At 39.5% G+C, this 24963-nt stretch overlaps 1 protein-coding gene across 3 annotated transcripts in view; it reads left to right on the forward strand.

Moving 5' to 3' along the window:
- Positions 1-24963, forward strand: part of LOC124555249 (dihydropyrimidinase-like) — a 205132-nt gene that overhangs the window by 145311 nt on the left and 34858 nt on the right. For all 3 annotated transcript variants that reach the window (XM_047129112.1, XM_047129114.1, XM_047129113.1), the window contains exons 4-7: positions 1766-1876; positions 1956-2083; positions 4963-5142; positions 16259-16372. In XM_047129112.1, the coding sequence (XP_046985068.1) occupies positions 1766-1876; positions 1956-2083; positions 4963-5142; positions 16259-16372 (533 nt within the window). The remainder of the gene's footprint in view (positions 1-1765; positions 1877-1955; positions 2084-4962; positions 5143-16258; positions 16373-24963) is intronic.

Consider the following 24963-nt stretch of genomic DNA (forward strand, 5'->3'; position numbering starts at 1 on the left):
GCTTGGAACCGTGCACTCAGCTGAAGAGAAAGGTGCGGTCCAAGAGATCAAGGACCGCCCCGACGGCGGCAGCAGGGGGACTGCAGACCCCACTTCAGACCCAGGCACCGCTTCCCCCACCACCTCCAGTAGCCGCGGTGCCGGCTGCACAGAAGACACCAGGAGAGGAACGGTGGAGGGGGTAACGGCTAGTACATATAGGGCGCCAAGAGGAACGGCACAGCATTTGTCAGGAACCACCTGAAGATGGCAGCGTGTATGTCTGCCAAAATATTGTGGAGAAATTACGAGGCTACCGGGTCGGATACCTGAGTACCGTTCAAATTGGAAGTACGCCGGGAAAACTTCAGATCGCAAAATTAAACTTTTCTCCACTACATTATAGTGTGTTTGGTATAAGTGAGATATTAGTTATTCAGTATGGATCCCTGAATGCAGTATATAGCGGCATATATTTTACAGCTGTTGGAGTACAGAAAGTAGCTGGTGCAAGGAAGTGTGGTCTCCTGTGGTGTAGGCTGATAGTGAAACTTATGTCTGCCTCAGAGTGTGGGACAGCATGAAAATGTTAGTGGGTACAGCATGCAAATGTTTCATGGTGGCCTTATAATCTTGCATAGTCAGATTGGATAATGTTCATCTCAGCTATTAAGTGTGCTAACCTTGAGCAAGTTCTGGTAGGTCTCTGCATATCATTGTGATGTATATTAGGTGACTTGAAGCTGACGGTCATCCTTATATGATAAGGACAGTCTACCAACAACTTAATCCATTAATGAAGGTTTCCTTAAAGTAGTGTCATCTGTGTGCTATGTAAGCAAGTAAATCAGCACACAAAGGTCATTAGTGATTGAAGACCAGACACGCAAATCCAGATGACTTGGAAACAGAGTCTCCCATTTAATGCACCATCTGTGGTAAGTTTTTTCTGCTAATGCTTGAAATTGTTGGTGGCAGCTCATGGTTTCCATATTCCCCAGTGCCTTGGCCAACTGTGGGAGGTGTTAGAAAATCACCAACATTCACCTGTGCATCTAATAAGCACCCTAGGTTGCATCCAGATGTGGCCAGTCCTCAAGTTCAAAGGCTTTTCAGGGGTCTTGGCTGTTCCAGTTGAGATATTGGACTGTAAATCTCTTTGGCGTCAGCATTCTTGTAAGGTGATGAGATTTCTCAAATACATCAGATGTTTGGCATTGTTTGTCAACCATGACAAATATGTCTACTCTCAATTGGTGGATGCTGGTTCCCAGTCCTGATACATAATTATGAATGCCACATTTTGTTAGGTATTATTATATTATACGGTGAGACACACATGGAGAAATCAATGTGCTTTCACTCTAATATTGGCAGTCATTAATGTGAATAGAAAGTTGAGGGGGGGTGGGGTGGGGTGGAGAAGATTATTTCTATGAGGTGTACTGTTGTACACCAGTGCTTTACATAATATACATGCAGAATAAGATGTATAGGTAAATTTTAACAAGACTTTTCACATTTCTGTTTGACGAGACCTTGGTCACAAAATTATGCCGTGTCATTGTGTTTATTGTATTTCATAAAAAGTACCAGTTCCTTAATGTAGATTTAGTTTCATGTGCAACTCCATCTTACAGAATAAGAAAATTTGATTTTCTAACTACTGTATGAATCATGAGGACAAATGTAAATGCTGGGGTTGTTGCAAATAAGTCAATACCTTTGTAGAGCTTTACAGGTAAATAAAGGAAATTAATGATATGTACTTCTTATTGCTTTACAGGAGGTATTGATCCGCACACGCATTTAGAAATTGAGTTTATGGGTGCAAAGTCTGTTGATGATTTCTACCGAGGGACAAAGGCTGCTATAGCTGGAGGAACGACTATGATCAGTAAGTGAATTGTCAGTTCATTATGCAGTGATGGAATTAAAATTGTGAATTGTTTTAACAAAAAACTTTGTGTTCACAGTTGATTTTGCTCTACCCAAGAAAGGCCAGTCACTACTTGAAACATACCAGAAATACAGAGAATCAGCAGATGAAAAAGTCTGTTGTGACTATGGTCTACATGTTGGAGTCACCTGGTGGTCAGACAAGGTGTGTGTTTTTTGCATGTAGCACGTTGTTGTATACTGTTATAGTGTATAATTGTGGTATCTTTTGCATCATATCATCACCTATCCCAACAACTGTAGTCCAGAATGCGCAGTATCTTTCATGAGATAATAATGTTGAACATCCCATAATGGTGTTCTGCTGCACAAATAACATAGTAGGATTTCTTCTGTGTAGTTGTATATCTTCCCGTGAATAGCATCTCTTCTAACTGCTTTCCCCATTGTTCATGTATTTATCACTGTCCCAAATAATGGCATGTTCTGTGTATCCAGAAGCTACCATCTATTCCTTTGTTTCCATTACCATTTACTTGATCAAACAAGTGAGAAGTCTGTGGAACTACATTTTATATAATGCATCGTAGCATTCTACTTAGCAATTTCAACCAGTAAAAACAATTGTCTGTTGACAAATGTAGGACTATTGTCAAAAAGATCTCCCAAGGTAAACTGAGACATGAGGTCGGTGAACTCTCTGGTTAACCACTCGCATATACTGTTTCAGGAGTTGCGTAGATTATCTATTCTCTGCACGGTGGTTACATCACTGGAGTTGCATTCTGGAAGGGAAGAGCTCAAATTCCTTCCTATCCATCCAGATTTAGTTTTTCAGTGGTTTCTGCAAGTTAAGATGAACAAAAGGATGATTACCTTGTAAAGAATAGATCAGATTTCCTACCCTAGTGTTCCTTCCTTCCTTTGTTTTGTCTGAATCTTTACTCCTCTAGACAAGTTCTTCTACAGTAAAGCAGCAAAGATCTCCAAATGTTTAGTTTGTTTCAATTATCTCACTAACCTTAAAATAGGCTCGCCCTACGCTGTTGTCACTGTATCTATCCTTTCCCATTTTGTTCCTTCATTATCCATTTATTTATTCTTTCATCTATTAGCATTGTTATGTATTTTACCATTTCTTTTATTTTTGCCTAATCTTTTCTCCTCCACTCTGTTCCATTACATTTTTCCTTTAATTGTACTTACTTTCATTTCACCTTATTTTCAGACATATTCTTATCTTGCTGTCTTTCCTTAACTTTTTACATCCTGCTTGACTTCATATGCTTGTTGTTTCTTTTTTCTTTGCTAAGTATAATGGAAGAGAGTGCCTTTGCCTCTCATGTCGTCTTCATTTGCTATATCTTGTCCCATCGGGGAACACAATTCCGCGTGCTCCTTAAAGCACAAATTTTTTACTCAACTCTATTATACTTTGAAAATTAAAGGACTACTCTGCTGTACAGTGTGCCTGTCGATCATTGTTGATTTTTATCATCAGGTTTAGTGTCTCCAACATTGAAATGTATCTTTGTTGCAGTGTTTCCAATTTACGACTTACAAACATTTTCTTAATGGACTTATCTTAGCTGAAGCCTCACCATTATAAGCTTCGCTAGTGCCTTCCTTTCCCAGAGTACATTATGTTGCAGTTTATTATTTGTATCAAAAATCACTATGTTATTTCCTCAAAGAAGTGCAATGTGCCTCTTGATATTTATCCTGTTAAAAGAACAGGTATGAGGTCTGTTCAGAAAATTTCAGAAATTTGTCTACAAAATTTTTGTACCCATACCTTTTACTTATTGTGCCTGGTATCCCTTGAAATACTCTCCTCCACAATTTATACACTGCTCCCAATGCTGTTTACACTTCCGGAAGCAGTCATGGTGCACCTTTTGCTGGATTGTGCGAAGTTCGGACTGTGAATTTTTTTTTTTTATCTTGCTTGTCATTGCAAATCTTCGTCCTTTCTACAGGGTTTCCAACTTTGGAAATAAAGAAAAGGTCTGGAGAGCATGGAGGATAATGTCAGGATTTAATCACATGATCCAACTGAAATGTTATGTTCTTCTGTGATCTTGCAGACAGTCCAATCTTTGATTGGCATGAACAGTTTCTTTGACATTCCTGACACTAGCACCATCGGTAGACGTCGAAGGGCGTTCTGAACAAGGACTCCATCTGTTTTTAAACCATGTGAACCATTCAGAACACTGAGTACAGCTTAAGCACTCATCACTATAGGCTGCCTGCATCATTTGGTGTCTCTCTGTAAAGGTTTTCTTGAGTTTTGTGCAAAATTTAATGCAGATGCATTGCTCCTCTGACTCCGCCATCTTGAAACTTGCAAACTGTGCAACACAATGTTCTACTCGAAACAGCACTGAACAGTAACTAACAGACATACAACTATGAAACTTCCAACAGCTACACATCAAACACAGGGGTGTGCAAGGATGCCAACTGAATTTCACTCCAAGGCACCATAGGCGCGAAATTATGAATTTTCCATAATTTTTTGAGCAGACGTCATATGCGTCACTGTGAATCGGTAAATATGCTAATAATGGATTATAGCACTTTTTGATGCAAACAAAATGTAATTTCAGCTGGTTACTTGCAACTGAGCACATTCACTTATAATATTTACACAGTACTTAAAACTTTGTAACATCTAAAGTGTGAGAAATCTGACAGTAAATGTGGCTCGTAGCACATGTCACTGGGAATAAATGTGTGTTAAGTAGCTGATACTGGTAGCACTCATCACCCTTTATGTGATCCTACATTACAACCTGTTATAGGACTCGTAGAACCAATATGGTGTTCATTAACATATGATGATTGAGATATAGAACACATGCATTTCATTCAAAAAGTCATGTGTTGATGTAATAGAAATACTGAATAATAGGCTTCTCGACAATACTGACTTTCTTAAAGTTCATCGCATTTCTGTAGCACATTACATGGGGGGAAACTTAGTTCTATAAATGACAGTAATATTTAACATTTATACTGATAAAATGCGGAATATACTGGGTTGTCAGTTGCATAAATGTGTGTGTTTATGTATTCCAGGTTCGAGAAGAAATGGAAATTCTTTGTAAACACCATGGAGTAAACTCCTTCAAAACATTTATGGCTTACAAAGATGTTTTCATGCTGGGTGATTCTGAATTATTTGAAGTATTTGAAAGGTGTAAAGAGCTTGGAGCAGTAGCATTGGTTCATGCTGAAAATGGTTCCATCATAGCTAAGGTAATTGACTTACTGCCTAGATTGTATTTTACATGTACATTTCTGCTTGTTTTACTGTGGTAATGAAAACTTATGTATGTAACAGTGTCTGATGACACACAAAGTTTGATAAATGTTTCAATTTGTGCAATGCTTATTAATGAACTGTATAGATACTAGCGAATTTATGCTGACATGCAGGGCTTTCATAATGAAAAAATCACTGTATGATGTAGGAGAGAAAGCTGTGGCTTAGCATTTTGATGTAACAACCTTACAAACTCAAATATGTGAACTCCGTGTAATTAAAGTGTAGCTGCAGTATAGATTGCTTGCGTGTGAAAGAAACTGATTATTTGAAACAATTTTCTATAATTATTTAGTTAGTTACCTATCCAGTGGTTGCTGGTCCCAGAGGCCATGTGCTGTGTCAACAATCAGTCTCCTCTGCATTCTGTCTGTTGCTGTTTCCTTCCAATTGACTACATTCTATGCTTCTGCACCTTTCTTTATGGTGTCTTCCATTTGTTTGTCGGCCTACCCAGGGGTCTTTATGTTATAGCGTGATCAATGAATGCTTGCTTAGGAAGTTGGGTCTCTGGAATACAGATTAAGGACCTGCCCATTGGAGTCATTTGGTTTTTTGATACTGTGAAATATTGGACTGGTTCATGATCTCTCAAATGTTGTTATTCTTTCTTGTTCTGTAAGCATCTCTGTCTCTCACTGGGCCCCAGATTCTTCTCAACACCTGTCTTTCAAATTTTAAGTGTTTGCAGCTCCCTTTTTTAGCTTTCTGAACCATAAAGGACAATGGGGTGTATAACAGCATTGCAGATCTTCGTTTTCACAGCATGTGTTGTGGCTTTACACTTGAACATATTTCTGAGAGCATATAGACATCTGGAACCAGTAGGAATTCTTTCATTTACATCAATGGGTTCTTGATTATAACAATTGTGCAAACTTCCCAGTTACTTGAACTGATCAACAAACGTAAGTTAGTCTCCGTTAGCTGTGAAGTGCTCTTGTACATATTTAGTTCTGGCTACTTGCATATGTTAACTTTTTTTGTTTATTTGGTGAGTGGTCCTGCTTACTTGCTGGTGTGGTGACCCTTTTATACGCCCCCCCCCCCCCCCCCCAAGATCTTGTTCACACTCAGTCACTAACGCTATGTCATGTGCGTAAGAAAAATATGAAACCTACCACCCTCAATTTGTAGCCCATCACACTCTCCAAGTTTGCTCTCACTTAAGACTTTCTCCAGCCTGAGGTTAAACAGTACACATGACAGTGCAACTCCCTGTCTGAGTTGAGTTTTTATGGGGAAAGGTTGTGCGTGTGCTCGTCCAGTTACTACTATCACTCTCAATTCACTCATAAATGCTCTAATTGTTTCAGTGAGTTTACTTGGGATTTGGAACTCCTTCAAGGTTTTATAGAGGATGTCTCAAATACTGTTGTATACTCTTCGGAAATCTATGAACAGTACCTGGATTTTTTCCCTTTTTTCCAATATTTCTTAAGAACTTGGGTAAGAGTGAACACATTGTCAGTGCTTGAACGGTTTGAACAGAATCCAGTATGATGTTCTCCATGATATTTTCTGCAAATTGTTTTACGTTTTCTAACTTAATTGTAGAAAGACTCTTGTACATCATGTTAAGTAAACTGATTCCTTGGCAGTTAGAGCAATCCACCTTGTTTCTTTTCATTTGTATTGGAAAAATGACTGTTGTCTTGCAGCTGTCTGGCAGCGCTTCAATCTTCGAAATAATCTGAATGAGTTTATACAGCTTGGTGTATAGTATGTTTCCTCCATCTTTTATTCACGATAATTGCTTTTGGTAATCAATGTTGCCATCTTCACATCATAAAATAGCAGTAGAAGTACTCTTTCTCATGAACTGGCAGGTACGTAACAGGCTAGCAATCTGATGCATGTCAAAACTAAAACAACTTTATACACAATTGTTCAGCACATGAGTCTTATGCCACTCACAACAAAGCACATTATTGCAGCTAGGGTGCCGCTAGTACAGCATGAGTCTTCTGGTCTGTTGCGTACCTTCCAGTTCGTGGGAAAGAGGGCTCTTACTGCTGTTTTAAGAAATGTGCAACAATCTGTTTGTTGAGTGCTGAAGATTGTAACATTGATTATCAAAACAAGTTATTGAGAATTGAGGTTGTTATTAGCAATCTTGGCAAAGTAGTTTATCTTCTCAAAACTGTTATCACATATAACCCCCCCCCCCCCCCCAGGGGGATTCAGATGAGTAAACTTAGGCTTTATTGCTTTTCACCTACCATTTGGCTTTCACTGTGTCCTCCACAGAGATGTTAATCTCTGTTTCATTGGTTTCTTCTTGGTTTTCACTGAAATGTAGTTCTGGATTAGGATAGTTGAGTAGCTCACTCAAATATTCTTTCCATTACTCTTAAGATTGATTCAGCCTGTGCATTCCTCATTAAACCATCTTCTTTTTCCCTGTTGTTGTCCCCCCCCCCCCCCCCCCCCCCCCAAGCACTTTATTCATAGTGTCTGGCATGGGTATCTTCAAAGTGTGCCTCACTTCCTCCACATATTCTTCTACATCTGCATTTTGTACCACATAAAAAACAGTTGGTTATTTCTAATTCAAACACTTTTCCTTCTTTCTCACTGTTTAGTGTTGTCACGTCAAACCTTTGGTTTCCATTCTTTGTTTCCTTTCAAAACTTGAACTTTTCTTGGCCCCGCATTTTGAACTCGTTTATTTGATTTTCCATGCTCTTACTGATGGCAAAACATGTCTCAGATCCTCCTCCATAAAAAATCATACACACATCAAAAAAAGTTTTGCATCACCCCGGTTTCCTGAAGTCTGGAAGATAGACGTTGACTGTGGGTATTGCATCACAGACACAGTTCCTTTGGCTGTTCAGAGATGTCACTAAACCCGCCCAAAGATGTAAACAACCATTCATGAGCAGCACCTATTAAATGGAGGGGGCCCTACAGTAGATCGGTTCCAGCCATTTCACCAGGAACGAGGTACACGGCTCGTGTTGTCTGTAGTTCAACCATTCCTAGACAGTCAATACCACAGTTTGATCACGTCTGCGTTGTTACTTTGTGCCAGGAAGGACTCTCAACAAGGGAAGTGTCCAGGCATGTTGGAGTCAACCATAGCGATGTTGTTCAGACATGGAGGAGATAGAGAGACATCAACTGTCGATGACATGCCTTGCTCGGGTCACCCAGGGGCTACTACTGCAGTGGATGACTGCTACCTACGGAATATGGCTCGGAGGAACCCTGACAGCAGCGCCACCATATTGAATAATGCTTTTCGTGCAGTCACAGGACAACATGTTACGACTCAAACTGTGTCAACAGGCTGCATGATGCGCAGCTTCAGTCCCAACGTCCATGGTAAGGTCCATATTTGCAACACCACCACCATGTAGCATGGTACAGATGGACACAACAACGTGCCGAATGGACAGCTCAGGATTGGCATCACATTCTCTTCACCAATGAGTGTCGCATATGCTTTCAACCAGACAATCATCAGAGATGTGTTTGGAGGCAACCTGGTCAGGCTGAACACCTTGTACACACTGTCCAGTGAGTACAACAAGGTGTAGGTTATCTGCTGTTTTGGGGTGGCATTATGTAGGGCCAACGTACACCTCCGGTGGTCATGAAAGGCGCCGTAACAGCTATACGATGTGTGAATCCCATCCTCCGACCGATAGTGCAGCCATATCGGCTGCATACTGGCAAGGCATTAATTTTCATGGACGACAATTTGTGCCCCCATCATGCACATCTTGTGAATGACTTCCTTCAGGATAACGACATTGCTTGACTAGAGTGGCCAGCATGTTCTCCAGACATGAACCCTATCAATCATGGCTGGGATAGATTGAAAAGGGCTGTTTATTGACGACGTGACCCACCAGCCACTCTGAGGGACCTATGCTGAATCGCCATTGAGGAGTAGGACAGTCTGGACCAACAGTGCCTTGATGAACTTGTAGACAGTATGCCAGGAGGAATACAGTGCAAGAGGATGTGATACTGGATATTACACGTACCAGTGTGTACAGCAATCTGGACCACCACCTCTGAAGGTCTCGCTGTATGGTGGTACAACAAGCAGTGCATGGTTTTCATGAGCACTGAAAAGGGCAGAAATGATGTTTATGTTGTTCTCTGTTCCAATTTTCTGTACAGGTTCTGGAACTCTCGAAACCGAGGTGATGCAAAATGTTGTTTGATGTGTGTAGTTTTCCTTTTTGCTTCACATACCCCTTCCCCTATCCATCTAGTTTCCTGCAGTGCTGCTGCATCTGTGTTGTAATGTTATCTCTGATGCTGCTACCATAATGGCCTCTGGACAGTTGAGGCTTCAGATGTATCAGGTAGCCATGATCAAATGATGTACCCGTTTTACTTGCCATGTTCATCTTCCAGTTAAATCTATCTGATTTCTGACACTGATTGATTGAATTTTTAACTTTATTAAATTTTTGTGGTGTAGGGTTGTCAACCTGACAGCCAGCCCCCCATCTGAACAACCAGGGACTCCTCTATTGGGATTGCCATACCCTAGGTAAGGGAAAAGCTTTAGGGTGCCAGACATTTGCCCTCAGACTTTCCGACAAGGGATAGGATTTACTGGCTTCACACACAGCTGCCATGCCTGCTAAAAACTCGATTTGGGCTGCCAATCCGTCTGTGACCCAATCTTGCCTCTTTGATAGAGAAGGTGACTGCCTTTGTGTATAGAGAGCGAGACCTAAAACACTTCTTTTTCCTGTTGGGTATGCCAAGGAGCTAAATGTCATCAGACATACCACTGAACATGCATGGTACATTGGAGGGTATGTAAGTAGAAATACAATGTGTCAACATCATACACATTCTGTCAAAGTGGGATAGTTAATGAAGGAGATAGTTAATGTGAGTGGGATATTGACTCTAGGGTCCCACAAATTTGGGCTTTGCATCAGAGCAGCAATGTGTGTTTATGCCTACTGTTGAAGATGTTACTGTGAAATGAGAATGTTAAGGAAGCAGTGATCCCAGTTATTTTTCTATTAGGCATAAGAAATTAGCTGCTGTGGATTGACAAACTCTAAACCACACTGCACGAACCAATTGCTGGGTATTCTTGTTGACTTTTAGAGAGATTCTGTTGCAACTGAGATACAGAGGCTATCAGCATAAAATCTCTATTCAGAGCTGACACAACTTTTTCCATGATCGTACCACAGCTCAGAAGACACTTTGGAAAAAAGAGTTTGGCACCAATGCTGTTGGTGGTCTGTGTAGCAGTGAAAGAACAATTTATGGAGTGATGAGTCATCACACACTGATCTGGTGTTCCACATGAGTGAGTTGTGGCAGTGAAATTCTGAGTAGCTGTTGTGATATGCTGCAGCTGCTTTTTTTTTAACTATTAGTTTGGTTAATGGTAAAATGAATGCAAGCCTTTAGAAAACACTTGAAACAGCAACATGATTTTTATGGTAGCAGCAATTTCGAGTTGAACCTTTTCTCTGTCACCGGGATGTTCCTGTCTGCAAAATAAAGGTCATCCCATAGTGATTTGACAAAAATTGGGTGGATATACTGGACTAGCCTACAAGTATTCCTGATCTGAAAGCTCTATTGGCCATCTCCAGGTTGTATTAGAATCTCAGTTGAATTCAAGGAAGTTCACCCAGAAACCCAACAATAAGTATTCATCATGCTTAAGTTAAATATGCATTACCCCAGAATTTCATAACAGTAGTGAAAGGTAGTCCATATGGAAGGAGTTCCGTGGTTAGCATAAGGATGAATAATGATTTGTATCTGGAGTTTTGTGGCCAGAGTCTAGTTCATGTCTTATGACACTCCAGCTACTTACATGTTGAGCATACTGTGTCCGCCCCCGGTAACTGAGTGGTCAGCGCGACAGAATGTCAGTCCTAAGGGCCCGGGTTCGATTCCCAGCTGGGTCGGAGATTTTCTCCGCTCAGGGACTGGGTGTTGTGTTGTCCTAATTATCATCATTTCATCACCATCGATGCGCAAGTTGCCAAAGTGGCATCAAATTGAAAGACTTGCACCCTGCGAACGGTCTACGCGACGGGAGGCCCTAGTCACATTTTTTGAGCACACTGTGTTTTGATGGAAGCAGCTATTTGTCTCCCCTCATTAGGCTGTGGACAGCTCCATATTACTATGTTACAGGTAAATTTGGAGCGATCACTGGGAAACAAACTAGGAGTCCACACTGTTAAACATTACACCTTAGAGCATTTGTTATCAAAATTTCTGTGCAAACAGCTCCCTTGACCTGAACATGAACACCCATGGCTCCTTTTACATGTGGGGTCCGACTTGAACAGGGGGGGGGGGGAGGAAATAAACTCAAGTTATTTGGGGGAGGGGGATATATATATATATATATATAATTTCTTTATTAACTGTTAACGTATTACATTTTAATCACCTTTCATCTTATTATGTAATATGCCTCTTCATTACCAATTCTTCAAATCTCCACACAAGACTGAAAATTGCGATATTGCGATCTTCATCTTTCTCCATGTTCGGTCACAATATATGTTTCATGTAGATGACAGCCAATGCTGATTTAAATTACCCCGCATAAATAGGCTGTTGCAGAAGGTGTAAAAACTAATGAGGCCGTGTTAACTACTTGTGGATTCTTCTCCTTCACTGAAGCAGTAATAAGGAAAGGTACTTAGATTTCAATATAGAGTTTGAAGAAATTATATTAAATTTCAGCCTCCAGTTGCATAAGCAAAGAAACTTTACCTAGGTTTCAGCTATAATAATGTAGCCTTCTTCAGAAATGTCACAATATAAAATTACATTAGAGTTTATTATAGAAAATAGTTCGTTACAATAGTTTGGACTATTAATGGCATTAAAACCATAAGCCACTGAAGTTGTCGTTCCATAAAAGGCAAAAGACACACAAAAAATGTACTATACGAAAGTATGAATGAACATTAATCGATAACATTATTTGTTAAAACAGCTAGAAATGTTGCTGGCAAATAAACCATAATAACTGAAGTTACAGTTCTGTGAGAGGCAAATGACATTATGTAGTATAAAGGAACCTTTTAATAAGAACAGGCTACAAGTTAAGATTAACAGTGGCTGAAATGTATGGAACTTGGCTAAGAATTAATGCTTGTGAATGATAATAAGGACAATTGTTTCACGCAGGTTAGCGGTTAGATATGTGATCAACAATTAATACATGGAAAAACCAGTAGGCTGTATGTCATAGCCAGCTGCTGATGACGTAGGTACTTTATAAAGTCTTCTACCTGCGTCAGCCTACTGGTTTTTCCATGTATTAATTGCTGATCACATACTGAATATCTAACCACTACCCTGTATGAGACATCTGTCCTTATCATTTACACGCGTTAATTCTTAGCCAAGTTCCACACACTTCAGCCACTGTTAACCTTAACTCACGGCCTGTTCTTATTAAAAGGTTCCTTTACACTATATAATGTCATTTGCCTCTCATAGAACTGTAACTTCAGTTATTATGGTTTATTTGCCAGTAACATTTCTAGCTGTTGTAACAAATAATGTTATCGATTAATGTTTATTCATACTTTTGTACAGTACATTTTTATGTGTATTGTCTTTTATGGAATGATAACTTTAGTGACTTATGGTTTTAATGCCATTAATAGTCCAAACTAATGTAATAAACTATTTTCCATAATAATCTCATTTAACATTTACTGGTTTTAAGTTTGTATTACTCTGCACACGCATGTGTGCACGACCACCAGCTGAGCTCGCTGCGTCGCTGCCCGCAGTGCCCAGTTACGACTCAGCGCCTGTGACCCACAGGTCTGGCCCATTGGTGTGACCTAATGGCAAAACATTAGTAGAACTGACGCAGTCTTATGAATATGTACTGTAGTACTAACATTTTAAGTTCCACAAGGTCAATATCTCGCATGTTTCAATTTAATTTAATTTTATATTGTGACATTTCTGAAGAAGGCTACATTATTATAGCTGAAACCTAGGTAAAGTTTCTTTGCTTGTGCAAGTGGAGGCTGAAATTTGATGTAATTACATTTTACAGTTGCTGACTGTTGCACCATGCTAAAATATTAAAGTTTGAAGAAATGTCAATAAATTGCCCTTATGTTTCCTTGGTAAGTGTTGATGGAAGTTCTGTAATGGAAGGATTTTTGATCCAGATGTGTTGATCAAAATTGTTGAGGCTTTCATGGTCACTTTTTGACAAATTTCCTGTTGACTTCTGTCTTGGTTCTTGTTGTTGATCTATTTGTTCTGGAAAGCACTTCAGAAAGTAATCATAGAGTTCATTTAAATGATCCACAAATGCAGACTTAAATCTTCACTCAGCTGGAAGTCATTGTCATCTAAAGCTGTGTGAAGAGCAGGGAAAACATAATGTATGTCTTTATCATATAACTTTTTCTTCTACAGCAGTAGTCTCTTCCTGAAGGCAAAATTGGTCTGACAGTTGCAGAATATTGGTTTCATTACCTTGAAGGGACACATCCAGTTAAGTGAGTGTTTGTGCAAAGATGTGTCTAAGGTACACCAGTTAAAAGACAGTCTCTATCTATGACTTCTCAGATGTCAAATGTTTCTGTGGGTCAAGGAAAGAGTAAACTCATTACTGATTTCATACACACTTTTCAAGACATTCACACGTGAAAGCCAGTGGGAGTTATTGTAATGAATTAGGGAAATGTTGTCAGCTCCCATATCAGCATATATTTGTTCAAAACATCTCAATTTTCGTGTCTGACTTCACAGAAGTGTACTACTTCTTTCACTGAGCAAAGGCGGCCATGAAGGACAGGGCTTATGTTTTTTTTATGCTAGTGAAATGAAATGACTATATATAAATGTTGTCCAGGAGACCTTGTCTGGAATTGTTTGGGTTCCTGGTGCTAGTCTTTTTGATTTGACACCTCGTTGGCGATTTGTGCATTAATGAAGATGAGATGAACTTCGTGTCATCAGCCTAATAGCCAGCCATACTATGACCTATGTCTGTACACACATGTGCACCACTTTGACAATTCATGTTGTCAGTCATATCAAATATTCAATGAACAATAGTGTGGTCTGACAAAAACACTTTGGCAGCTGTCTCATGTATCATGATAATTCCCTATCTGGAACAACTGGTAAAATAAGGTCTACTAGTGTGGTGTGAGGTTTACTGCTCTTTACTACATGGTAAGAAACTTACCGTGATGAAAGAACAGTTTGTTTAGAAAGCTGTGTTTTGTCCTGTAATTTCTTTTAACTTGTTGGAAAAGTGTTCTTGTGGTTTGTTTAGAAAACCAGTATGATTTGACTCCAAATGTCATTTCACTTGATTAGGAAGCATGTTTTTGGTAGTTAAAACTATTAAACAAATGACATACTGTGGTTGCTCTTATTTCCGAAGGAAGGAAGGAAGGAAGGAAGATAGATAGATAGACAGACAGATAGATTGGATTTAACATCCAGTCAACATCGAAGTCATTAGAAACGGAGAACAAGCTCGGATGATATCTAGGATGGGGAAGGAAATTGGCCGTGCATTTTTAAAGGATCTGGCATTTGCCTGGAGTGATTTAGGAAAATCACAAGAAACCAAAAGCTAAATGGTTGGATGTAGGTTTGAACTGTTTTCCTCCCGAATGAGAGTCCAGTGCTCTAACCACAGTGTCATCTCACTCGGTACTGTCATAGAAATTGTTTTCTTTAAATGTTTTCCTCCTAGGACCTAGTCCTGCCTTTGTTTTGTGCTGGTGCAGCTTTTCTTAATTTATCTAAACTTGTCATGTGAAAGTTGTTGAGTTTTCTTCAGCATAGCTCCTTTTCATTATCCTCATCCTGTCATTTTCTTTGTTTGCATTGTAGGAAATATGCCTGATATAAAATTCTAGTAGCAGCATCCATCTAAAGTGGCCCTCTCACAGTCAGTATTTATTCTACAATAATACTGTGTCAAAATATTGCATGAAAGTGTGAGGTGAAGAACAGCACAATTTTATTGCACAATATATATGTCCAGGATGTATTAGTTAGAACTCTTCGTTCATAGTGATGTGTCAGCACTTGATGTAGACTAACATGTAATGCAGTTGCAATGCTGTATTCTGCAGAAATGAAAGTGAGAGGAAGTGGCAAGGGGTGAAAAAAGTGGCTTGGAAGGCATCTTGTAAGTGACCATAATAACATGCTAAGAGAACTTGCAGCATAGCTAAATGAATATCAGAATTTTTTAATGATGACTGATGTATCTTTCATTGAATGGGTGAACTTTTACAGCTTTGTACACAGAAAAGATACTGTTCATATACTATTGGATTTCACTTTCCACAATGCTGGAAGCGATCTGCAAACCTGAAAAGAATAAGATACATTATTGTAGAGTATCGGTGGGTAGTGCTGTTAATTATTTCTGCAATAAATAATTAAAGCTTCTAAAACTGACAGTCGCAGTATTCTCGCCATACACCTTTATCTAATGATTCTACAGCTAATTATTGAATAAGTATTAAATTTGTAGTCAAATTACCCTCCTGAATGCACTTCCACAGATAATTCCTTTCATATGTCTTTCCTGATGTGTTCATATCTGTATGGTGTCACTGTATCTGTTGTTTGCATGTCCCCAAATCACAAAGTTTTGGCAAGAACTTCTGTGTATTACACAATATCACCTGTACACTGTACAATATATGGCACAATGTATTGAGCAAGTGTCAATATTTGTAAAGCTCTGCAGTCCCCTTCAGTATATTGCACAAACTGTCAATACCATTCCCAGATGGTAAGTATTATTAAATGGTACTCAGTATTGTGCAATAAATATTGACTGTGTGGGGACTTTGTAAAGCATTTTACACCAGATTCTTTACCCAGTCCTCAGTATTTTTTTTCCACAAGTATATTATGTAGAAAAAAATTAATTCCAACATGTCATGTGCTAAATGTAAATTTGTGAATCATTTTGAGTATTAGGAATGACTGCAGGTGTCTGTTAGTTGTATTTTTGTGTTGTGATACATGGAGAGCTGAGGCTCGAGTAACAGGAAACCACAATTGTTACAGAAAGCACAACAATTGTTAGCTGCTGGCATTACTGGTCCTGAGGGGCACCAGCTGTCAAGGCCAGAACCAGTCGAAGCAGAAGCTGTTGGCAGAGCATGCGTCATTGCTAACCAGGTATTTTTATAGTATTTTAGGTCATATATGTAAATAACACATGGTCACCATTTCAGACGAAGATGATATTCCAAATAGCAGCACAATATTGTGTTTACTAGCTGTTATTGAGTTTGAATTTAGTAAAGTGAAACAAATAATTTTGTGTAAATACAATCAAAACTATCTCATAAGAGCATGTGTTTGCTATTGCCTGCTTTTCTGTGATTTTACTGTATACATAATGAACATTTTGTTGAAGATCTCTTTAGTATATTGAGAAGAAAATCTTATTCTTGACTGAAGATAAAATCAGGCTTTTTGCAGATGATGCAGTCATCTATGATGAAGTACTGTCTGAGAGAAGCTGTAAAAATATTCAGCCAGATCTTGATAAGATTTCAATGTGGTGCAGAGATTGGCAAGTTGCTCTAAATGTTCAGAAATGTAAAATTTGCACTTTACAAAACGAAAAAAAAAAAAAAAAAATAGTATCCTAGTAGGATTATAATATCAATGAGTCACTGTTGGAATCGGCCAACTCGTACAAATTCCTGGCGTAACACATCGTAGAGATACGAAATGGAATGATAACATAGGTTCAGTTGTGGGTAAAGCAGGTGGTTGACTACGGTTTATTGGTAGAATACTAGGGGAATGCAATCAGCCTACAAAAGCGATTGCTTACAAATCACTTGTGCAACCAGTTCTAGAATATTGCCCAAGTGTGTGAGACCTGTAGCATGTAGGACTAACGGGGGATATTGAACACATACAGAGGACAACAGCATGAATGGTCACAGGTTTGTTTAATCTGTAGGAGTGTCACAGAGATACTGAAGGAACTGAAGTGGCACTCTCTTGAAGACAGATGTAAACTATCCCGGAAACTGTGCCAACAAAGTTTAAAGAACTGGCTGTAAATGATGTCACTAGGAATATACTAAAACTCCCCAAGTATCGCTCACATAGGGATTGTGAGGTTAAGATTAGAATAATTACTGTACACACAAAGGCATTCAATCAATCATTCTTTGCATGCTCCACACATGAATGGAATGGGAAGAAACCCTAATAACGGGTACAATTAGACATACCCTCTGCCGTGCACGTCATGGTGGTTTGCAGAGTGTAGATGTAGATGTAGCAGATGGTAGAGACAAGAACAGAACTGCTGCAGTTTATGCAAATATCTTTTCTCTCTGCAAAGTTAATTGTAATGTTAAAACTGTAGAAGAAAATGGTCAATCACAAAGATTTTAGGAACGCAGAAACAAAATCTGACATCTGTGAGTGGTCCCAAAGTGTGTCCACTCACTTAGAAGAAAACAACTGTGATAAAATCAAAATATTCCATTACACAGGTGACTTGTGTAAAGATAAATTGTGAAATAATTTAGCCAACATGAAAATATTATGCTATAAAACTTCAATTCTCTCAGGATGCTGTAGTACAATGCTGTGACTGCATCCTGTTTCCATTTTTTTGTGTCTGGGATTTAAAGTGGAGGGCTGGTATTTCAAATAAAAGATAATTTGCAGTCACCTCAGTAACTGAATGGTCAGTGTGTTTGACTGTCTCTCGGAGAACCCAGATTTGATTCTTAGTACTGTCAAGTATTGCTGCTTGGTGTTAGAACTGGAAGAGAGTGCATTCAGTATAATGAGGTCAATTTAGGACCTACTTGAAGATGTGATGGTTGCACTTTGTGAAAGCCAACATTATTGGCTGGGAAACACTGATGACATGTACCTCTAAACATGTGTACACATTTTGACAATCCCCTCCGCCTATTGTAGAATTATTGTTCACTGTTAGTTTTTGTTTTTATTTTCATCTCGTTCATGCCTAGCAAGTGTTTTTCAATATGTTGTTACCCTGTATTGCAAATAACTATGTATATCATTTCAGGTAATACAATAAAGGTAAGAGTATAAACACATTTACGCCATTCTAGAGTTAAGAGTTCATGTAATCAGTCACAGTCATTATTTTATTTCTAAAATTTGGAATATGTTGCTTTGGTAGACGACACTGTCATGTTTTACTTAATAAAAAAAGTATGTGCATGTTAGTAGTATTTGTGTTTTGTCACAGGAAATGTCTGTTCCTTCTCAAGAAAAGTATGCTAGTGGAATATGAAAAATTGACTCATTGACACAATGGTACCCACATAACATTGTATTCACATATAGTACAGGTTGATTGTTGTATCATCATAATCACAAGGTCATACATCTGTGGAGATATAGTGTTGGACAACTGTAGTTTTTTTGTATACCATCCTCTAGTTACAATGCAGTTCTGCAGTCGTGCATAAAAGACATAAATATAGAATTTTTGAGTTCAATCATGGACAATAATGTTAGACGCTAGTTTCACTTATTCCTTTTGTTTGTTTGTTTGTTTTTTGCCAGTAATGCAGACTGCATCAGATGCCATCTGCATCTACATACATATTTCCCAACCCACCATATGATTCATTGGCAGAGTGTATCTTGTAACACTACTAGTCCGTTTCCTGTTCCACTCACGAGTGGAGTGAGGAAAAAAGTCTATCTATATGCCTCACAGATTCATCTCTAATTTATCCAGCATGTATTTGTGGTCCTTAGGTGATACTTACAGGAGTGGGACAAAAATATGGACTCACTGTGAGAAATACATGCTTGAACACAAATGCAGATGCTGACCAAACCTGCTGGTTCTGCTGTTGTATTTGACCATGAATGGCACCTGTACAATGCCCTCAATACACTACAATTGTCAGTTGTGGTCAGAATAGTGTTCTTATGTAGTTGTGAGTGCATTGTGTTGAAACTATAAGTGAACTCTAATATGTGCAAATTCTTGGTACTTGCATGGTGGGTGTTTCATTTCATAACCAAGCTAGACAAAGTGCTTGGTGTTCCAAAAGTCACAGTATCGAAGATTTATACCACATGCAGGGAAAGTGGGAAAACATCATCCACAAACTTTCTGGCAGATTAAAACTTTGTGCCAGATCGAGACTCGAACTCGGGACCTTTGCCTTTCGTGGGCAAGTGCTCTACCAACTGACCTACCCAAGCACGACTCACGCCCCATCCTCACAGATTCACTTCTGCCAGTACGTCGTCCCCTACTGTCCAAACTTTACAGAGGCTCTCCTGCAAACCTTGCAGAACTAGCACTCCTGAAAGAAAGGATATTGTGGAGACATGGCTTAGCCACAGCCTGGGGGATGTTTCCAGAATGAGATTTTCACTCTGCAGCGGAGTGAGTGCTGATATGAAACTTTCTGCAGATTAAATCTCCCAGAAATTTCCATGCAAGGTTTGCAGGAGAGCTTCTGTAAAGTTTGGACAGTAGGGGACGATGTACTGGCAGAAGTGAATCTGTGAGGACGGGGCGTGAGTCGTGCTTGGGTAGGTGAGTTGGTAGAGCACTTGCCCGCGAAAGGCAAAGGTCCCGAGTTAGTCTCGATCTGGCACACAGTTTTAATCTGCCAGAAAGTTTCATATCAACGCACACTCTGCTGCAGAGTGAAAATCACATTCTGGATCATCCACTAAGTCATAACATGGACAAAAGTGTGTATAGAGTGGTCATGATGGACGGTCAGTGAAGAGGATCGTAATGACAAACAGTAGGACAACAGCTGTAAAAGTCACTGCAGAACTGAATGTCGCACTTGCAGACCCTGTCAGCACCAAAACTTGAAGCAAGCTTCGTAAGCAAGGAATTGCAGGGTGAGCTGGAATTCTAAAATGCTCATCCATGATGCAAATGTCCATAACAGGGAAACTTGGTGGCAGGGTCATAAAACTTGGACTGTGGAGGAGTGGAAGAAAGCCGTTTGGTCAGACGAGTCTTGTTCCATTTTGCGAAATCTTGCCGAGTTTACATCTCAAAAGGGTGGTGGGGGGGGGGGGGGGGGGGGTGGTAAGGGGGGGGGGTTCGGTAATGATTTGGGCAGCCATAGTGTGGTAGTCCTTAGGCCCAGGCCCCATGGTTACGTTGCAGGGTCACATTACTGACAAGGATTATGTGACCGTGTTGGCTAATCAGGTCCAGCCCATGCTACAATGTTCGTTCACCAATGGTGATCCTGTGTTCAAAGACAACAGGGCCTATGTTCACACTGCTGGGAAGAATGTCATGAGATTCCCTCTAAAATCATGCAGGACCTGTATTTATCCATTCTGAGATCACTGGAAACTGTTGTGAACATTAGTGGTTTTCCTTCACCATATTGGGCATGATAATGTGTTGGGTTTTTGGTGTTTCCCTACTTTCGTCCACCCCCTGCATTTTGGCAGCGTTAGAATCATTGTGCAGTTACCCACAAATGCCGATTCTCTAACTTTTCTCAATAGTATTTTCAAAAAGAATGTTATTTTTTTCCTCTCCAGGGATTCTGATTTGAGTCTACAAAGCATCTCCATAATAGTCTCATGTTGATCAAATATATTGGTAGCAAATATAGCAGCACACCTCTGAATTGCTGCGATGTTTGCATTTAACCTGATTTGGTGGGGGTCCCAAACACTAGACCAGTGCTCATGAGTGGGTCACACTAGTGTTCTGCATGCAGTCTTCTTAATAGACAAGCTACAGTTCCCTAAAATTCTCCCTATAAACTGCCATTGACCTTACATGCTTGTTCCATTTCATATTGCTTTCTAATGTTATGCTTGCACCTAGATATTTAATCGTTACAACTTTGTCTAGCAGCACACCAAATGAGTATTCCATTAAATCATTCCATATCCTCCTACAGTCACGCTGTGACAATACTTTCCTGTTCACTACAACATTGTCAGAAGTTGCAGATTGTAGCCCAAGATATGTGTCTTATAATTTATTATGGAGAGAACAAGAGTGGTGCTAAAACACTGCCCTGGGTAGCTCCTCATGATACCCTTGTCTCTGATCAACACTTGTCATCCAGGAGAACGTACTGTGTCCTAGTAATAAAGTCTTCAAGACACTCATATGTCAGGGAATGCGTTCCGTATGCTCAGACCTTCATTAACAATCTGCAACTGTATCAAATACTTTCTTTGAATATGGAATCTGCCTGTTGCTCTTCATTGATGATTCACAGGATATTGTGTAATAAAAGGACAAAGTGATCCTCTGATCAGTGATGCTTTCTGTATATTTCTGATTTGTGGACAGAAGCTTTTTTTGCTTCAAGCAAATTTATTGTACATTAACTTAGAATATGCTCCAGAATTCTGCAGCAAACTCCATGGTATCCCACACTGGCTTCATGGGAGACAAGTCTGGTGATCATGCTGACCAGAGAAGTTGAGGAATATGTCGGGGAATGTGTTGGTAACCCAAGAATTGGGTACATGGACATTGTCCTCTTGGAAGAACATGTCTTGGTGTAGGAACAACAGAATGGGTTGAATTTTAACTACACTGTTCACTGCTCTCACAACAAACTCCAGACAGTACAGGCCCTGGCCCTCTACAATCTACATGATGAAACCTGGGGTTGGTGTTAAATGTTACTGCTTGATAAACTCCAGTAGTGTCTTCTCTTCTGTTCAGTGCAACACTTGAAACAATCACTGGCACGAATGCAGAATGTGCTCTTATCAATAAACATGGTACTATTCTGTTGATCTTCCAAGTTACCTTTCACGGAATACTTGAGGTAGTATACACAATGATGAATTGTATGTACCATAAATTAAAATCATTACATTGAGCAGCTGTTAAAGAACTTTCTCTACAGCAGTGTATGTGCAGTATAACTGACTTGTTTATTGCCTGTAGTGCAAAGAAAAGCAGTTGGTCTGGCTTTGAACACACAAATGTATTTTGTATGTACAGTAAGACTTTTTATTCTTTCTTTTGTAGGTACATGCTAAATGTATGAAAATACAATTCTTGTCCTGTGTATTTTTCAGTACATTTTATGATGTACCTTTTACCTTTGAAAGGAGACATAAATGGAATGAATGGAGCAATTTATAGCTAGAGCCTAACTGTGATTTGTTAGATCAAATCAAGGTTTGATATGGACCTCCTATAATCACAAGATTCCACACCCTGTGTACCCTCCATTACTGTTTGATTGCTGTGACACGCTTCTAAGTTAGGTGTTTTACATTAAGCAGCTGAGCTTATTAATGTATTGGTGGGTAAATTTTATAAAAGAATACTATTATACTGTTTTTTGGTTGATTAGTTATGTGTGCAATGGATTGTAATGATCCTGAATGTGTCATTTTGACAAAACGTATTTGCACACAGTTTGTGTGTTTATATATTTATGTATGAGTGTACGATGTCTTAATAAATTTAGTGTCAATGGCAATTAATAACTGGAAATAGTCATATCTGTAAAATGTCATGGTGTATGCATCCAAAGCAATTTAAGGTGGAACAAGGATACAAAACTAGTTGTTGGGAAGGTAGATGCCAGATTGAGCTTTATACTGGGTGGCCCAAAAAGGATGGTCGGATTTGAACTGCGTAGTACCATTGAAAGGTGAGGAGGGGGGGACCACTGCCGGCCGTCTGCAAGTCGGCCATTACACCCAGTTTGCCACGAGATGGCGCAGTGGACGGTCGAGCATCGTGTTTTTGCTGTGGAACAGATTTTCAGAAATGATGAATCGTTTATTACTGTGCAACGATTGTTTCGACAACGTTTTGGTGTAGCGCGTGATGGACCCATTCCAGATCGCAGATCCATATCACGTTGGGTGACTGCATTCCGGACAACAGGGTCTGTCAAAAGTGGTAAATCTACAGGGCGTACACGTACGGCAGTTACTCCACAGAACATTGATGATGATAGAGCGTCAGTGCTGCAAAGCCCGCATCGTTCCACTAGGCGTCGTGCTCAAACTTTAGGCCTCAGCCGTAGTTCGTTGCAGCGTATTTTAAGCCGTGAGTTACAGTTTCACCCATACAAAATTATGATCACAGCAAAAGCTGTATGATCGTGATTTTTGAGCAGCGAAGACGATTTTGTGAATCAATGCTTGACATTTTGTACTCTAATAATGATGTTGTGCTTCTTATGTCAGATGAAGCCCATTTCCATTTAGACGGCTATGTCAATAAACAAAACTGCAGGTATTGGGCAGTAGATAATCCCAGAGAATTGCACCAAAAGCCTCTTCATAGTGCTAAGATAACAGTCTGGTGTGGAATTTCAAGATTGGGGATTGTTGGTCCTTATTTTTTTTGAGGAGAACAACGCTACAGTCACAGTGAACTCGAAACGTTACGTTAACATGCTACGTAGCTTTTTGGTGCCGAAACTGCGAGAGTTACATGTAAATCGAGATCGAATTTGGTTTCAACAGGACGGGGCCACGGCCCACACAGCCAATGACTCCATGTGTGTTTTAAGGCGGATGTTCCCCCACCACATCATCTCGCGTTTTGGAGATGTCCACTGGCCCGCGAGATCACCTGACCTCTCAGCCTGTGATTTTTTTTCTTTGGGGATACCTAAAGTCAAAAGTCTACGTAAAGAAGCCCCGAAACTTAATTGATCTGAAGGAGGCAATCAGTGCGGAAATTATGGCAATTCAAGAAGAAACAATAGTGAAAGTGATGGAAAATTTCGAGGAAAGACTTGTGGAATGCATCACCGAGGAAGGACACCATCTTCCGGAAGTCATTTTCCGTACATGATTTTTTGTGGTTAGTTCTTGTAATTGGGTGCCTGGGAGCATTTAGTTACGTAATTGAATAAAATTAATTTGTAAAACTGATGGAGTTATAGTTATTTAAAATGTGACCATCCTTTTTGGGCCACCCTGTAGTAAAGAATCATAAGTTGGTTTTTATCTCCAACCAAGTGCTTACTGCTCGCAATATATGTGCACTGCTTTATTGTTAATAGTTGGTTGTTTTGTTACTTTAAAATTATGTAATTACCTGTAGAATCATTTGAGTATATTTTTCGTATTTAAATGCATGCAGCATAACATATTATGGGGACCGGCAAGTAATGTTGTTTCTTTACATTAAATTCAAACAAGTAAATTTTAACGTGTTTTTGTTTTTAATCAGTGATGTACTCTTTCTCATAATCACCCACCTTTTGCCAGCTAGTATGCAAGTTTTCATTGCTGGACCAATAAAAATAACTTGGTGCTTGAGCAAAAATCTGGAGACGTTTTGGGCATCACCCACATTTCAAATTTTTTTTATTAAAATATTCTAACGACTGGAATAAATGGAAATCCTGTGACCCAGTATTGGGTGAGTTTAGTGGGTGAGGCAATACCTCCCATTCCTATTCATTAATTTTTTTCTGGGTTTCATCGTGCACAGTGCAGCCATGTGTTATCATTTTGCAGAATAATGCCTTTCCATTTGACAATTGCTGGGCACTTTCCAATTAAAGACTGATTTACTCAATCCAGTTGTTCACAGTAAAGGCGTGCATTCACAGTTTCTGCAGGTATCAGTACTTCAACATTAATGACCCATGAGTATTCCACAAAACACACAAAAATGCCTCTTTGGAGTGCAAACTTGGCATAGCTGTACTCCATTGGTGGTTTATTTGGAGAGAGCCACTGCCTTTTGTGTTCTGGATTATCTTAAATGCCTCAGCTTTCATCTCCAGTGATCACTTAATCAAAAA

Source organism: Schistocerca americana, chromosome X (assembly GCF_021461395.2).
Source record: "Schistocerca americana isolate TAMUIC-IGC-003095 chromosome X, iqSchAmer2.1, whole genome shotgun sequence".
In the NCBI taxonomy this organism is placed as follows: domain Eukaryota; kingdom Metazoa; phylum Arthropoda; class Insecta; order Orthoptera; family Acrididae; genus Schistocerca; species Schistocerca americana.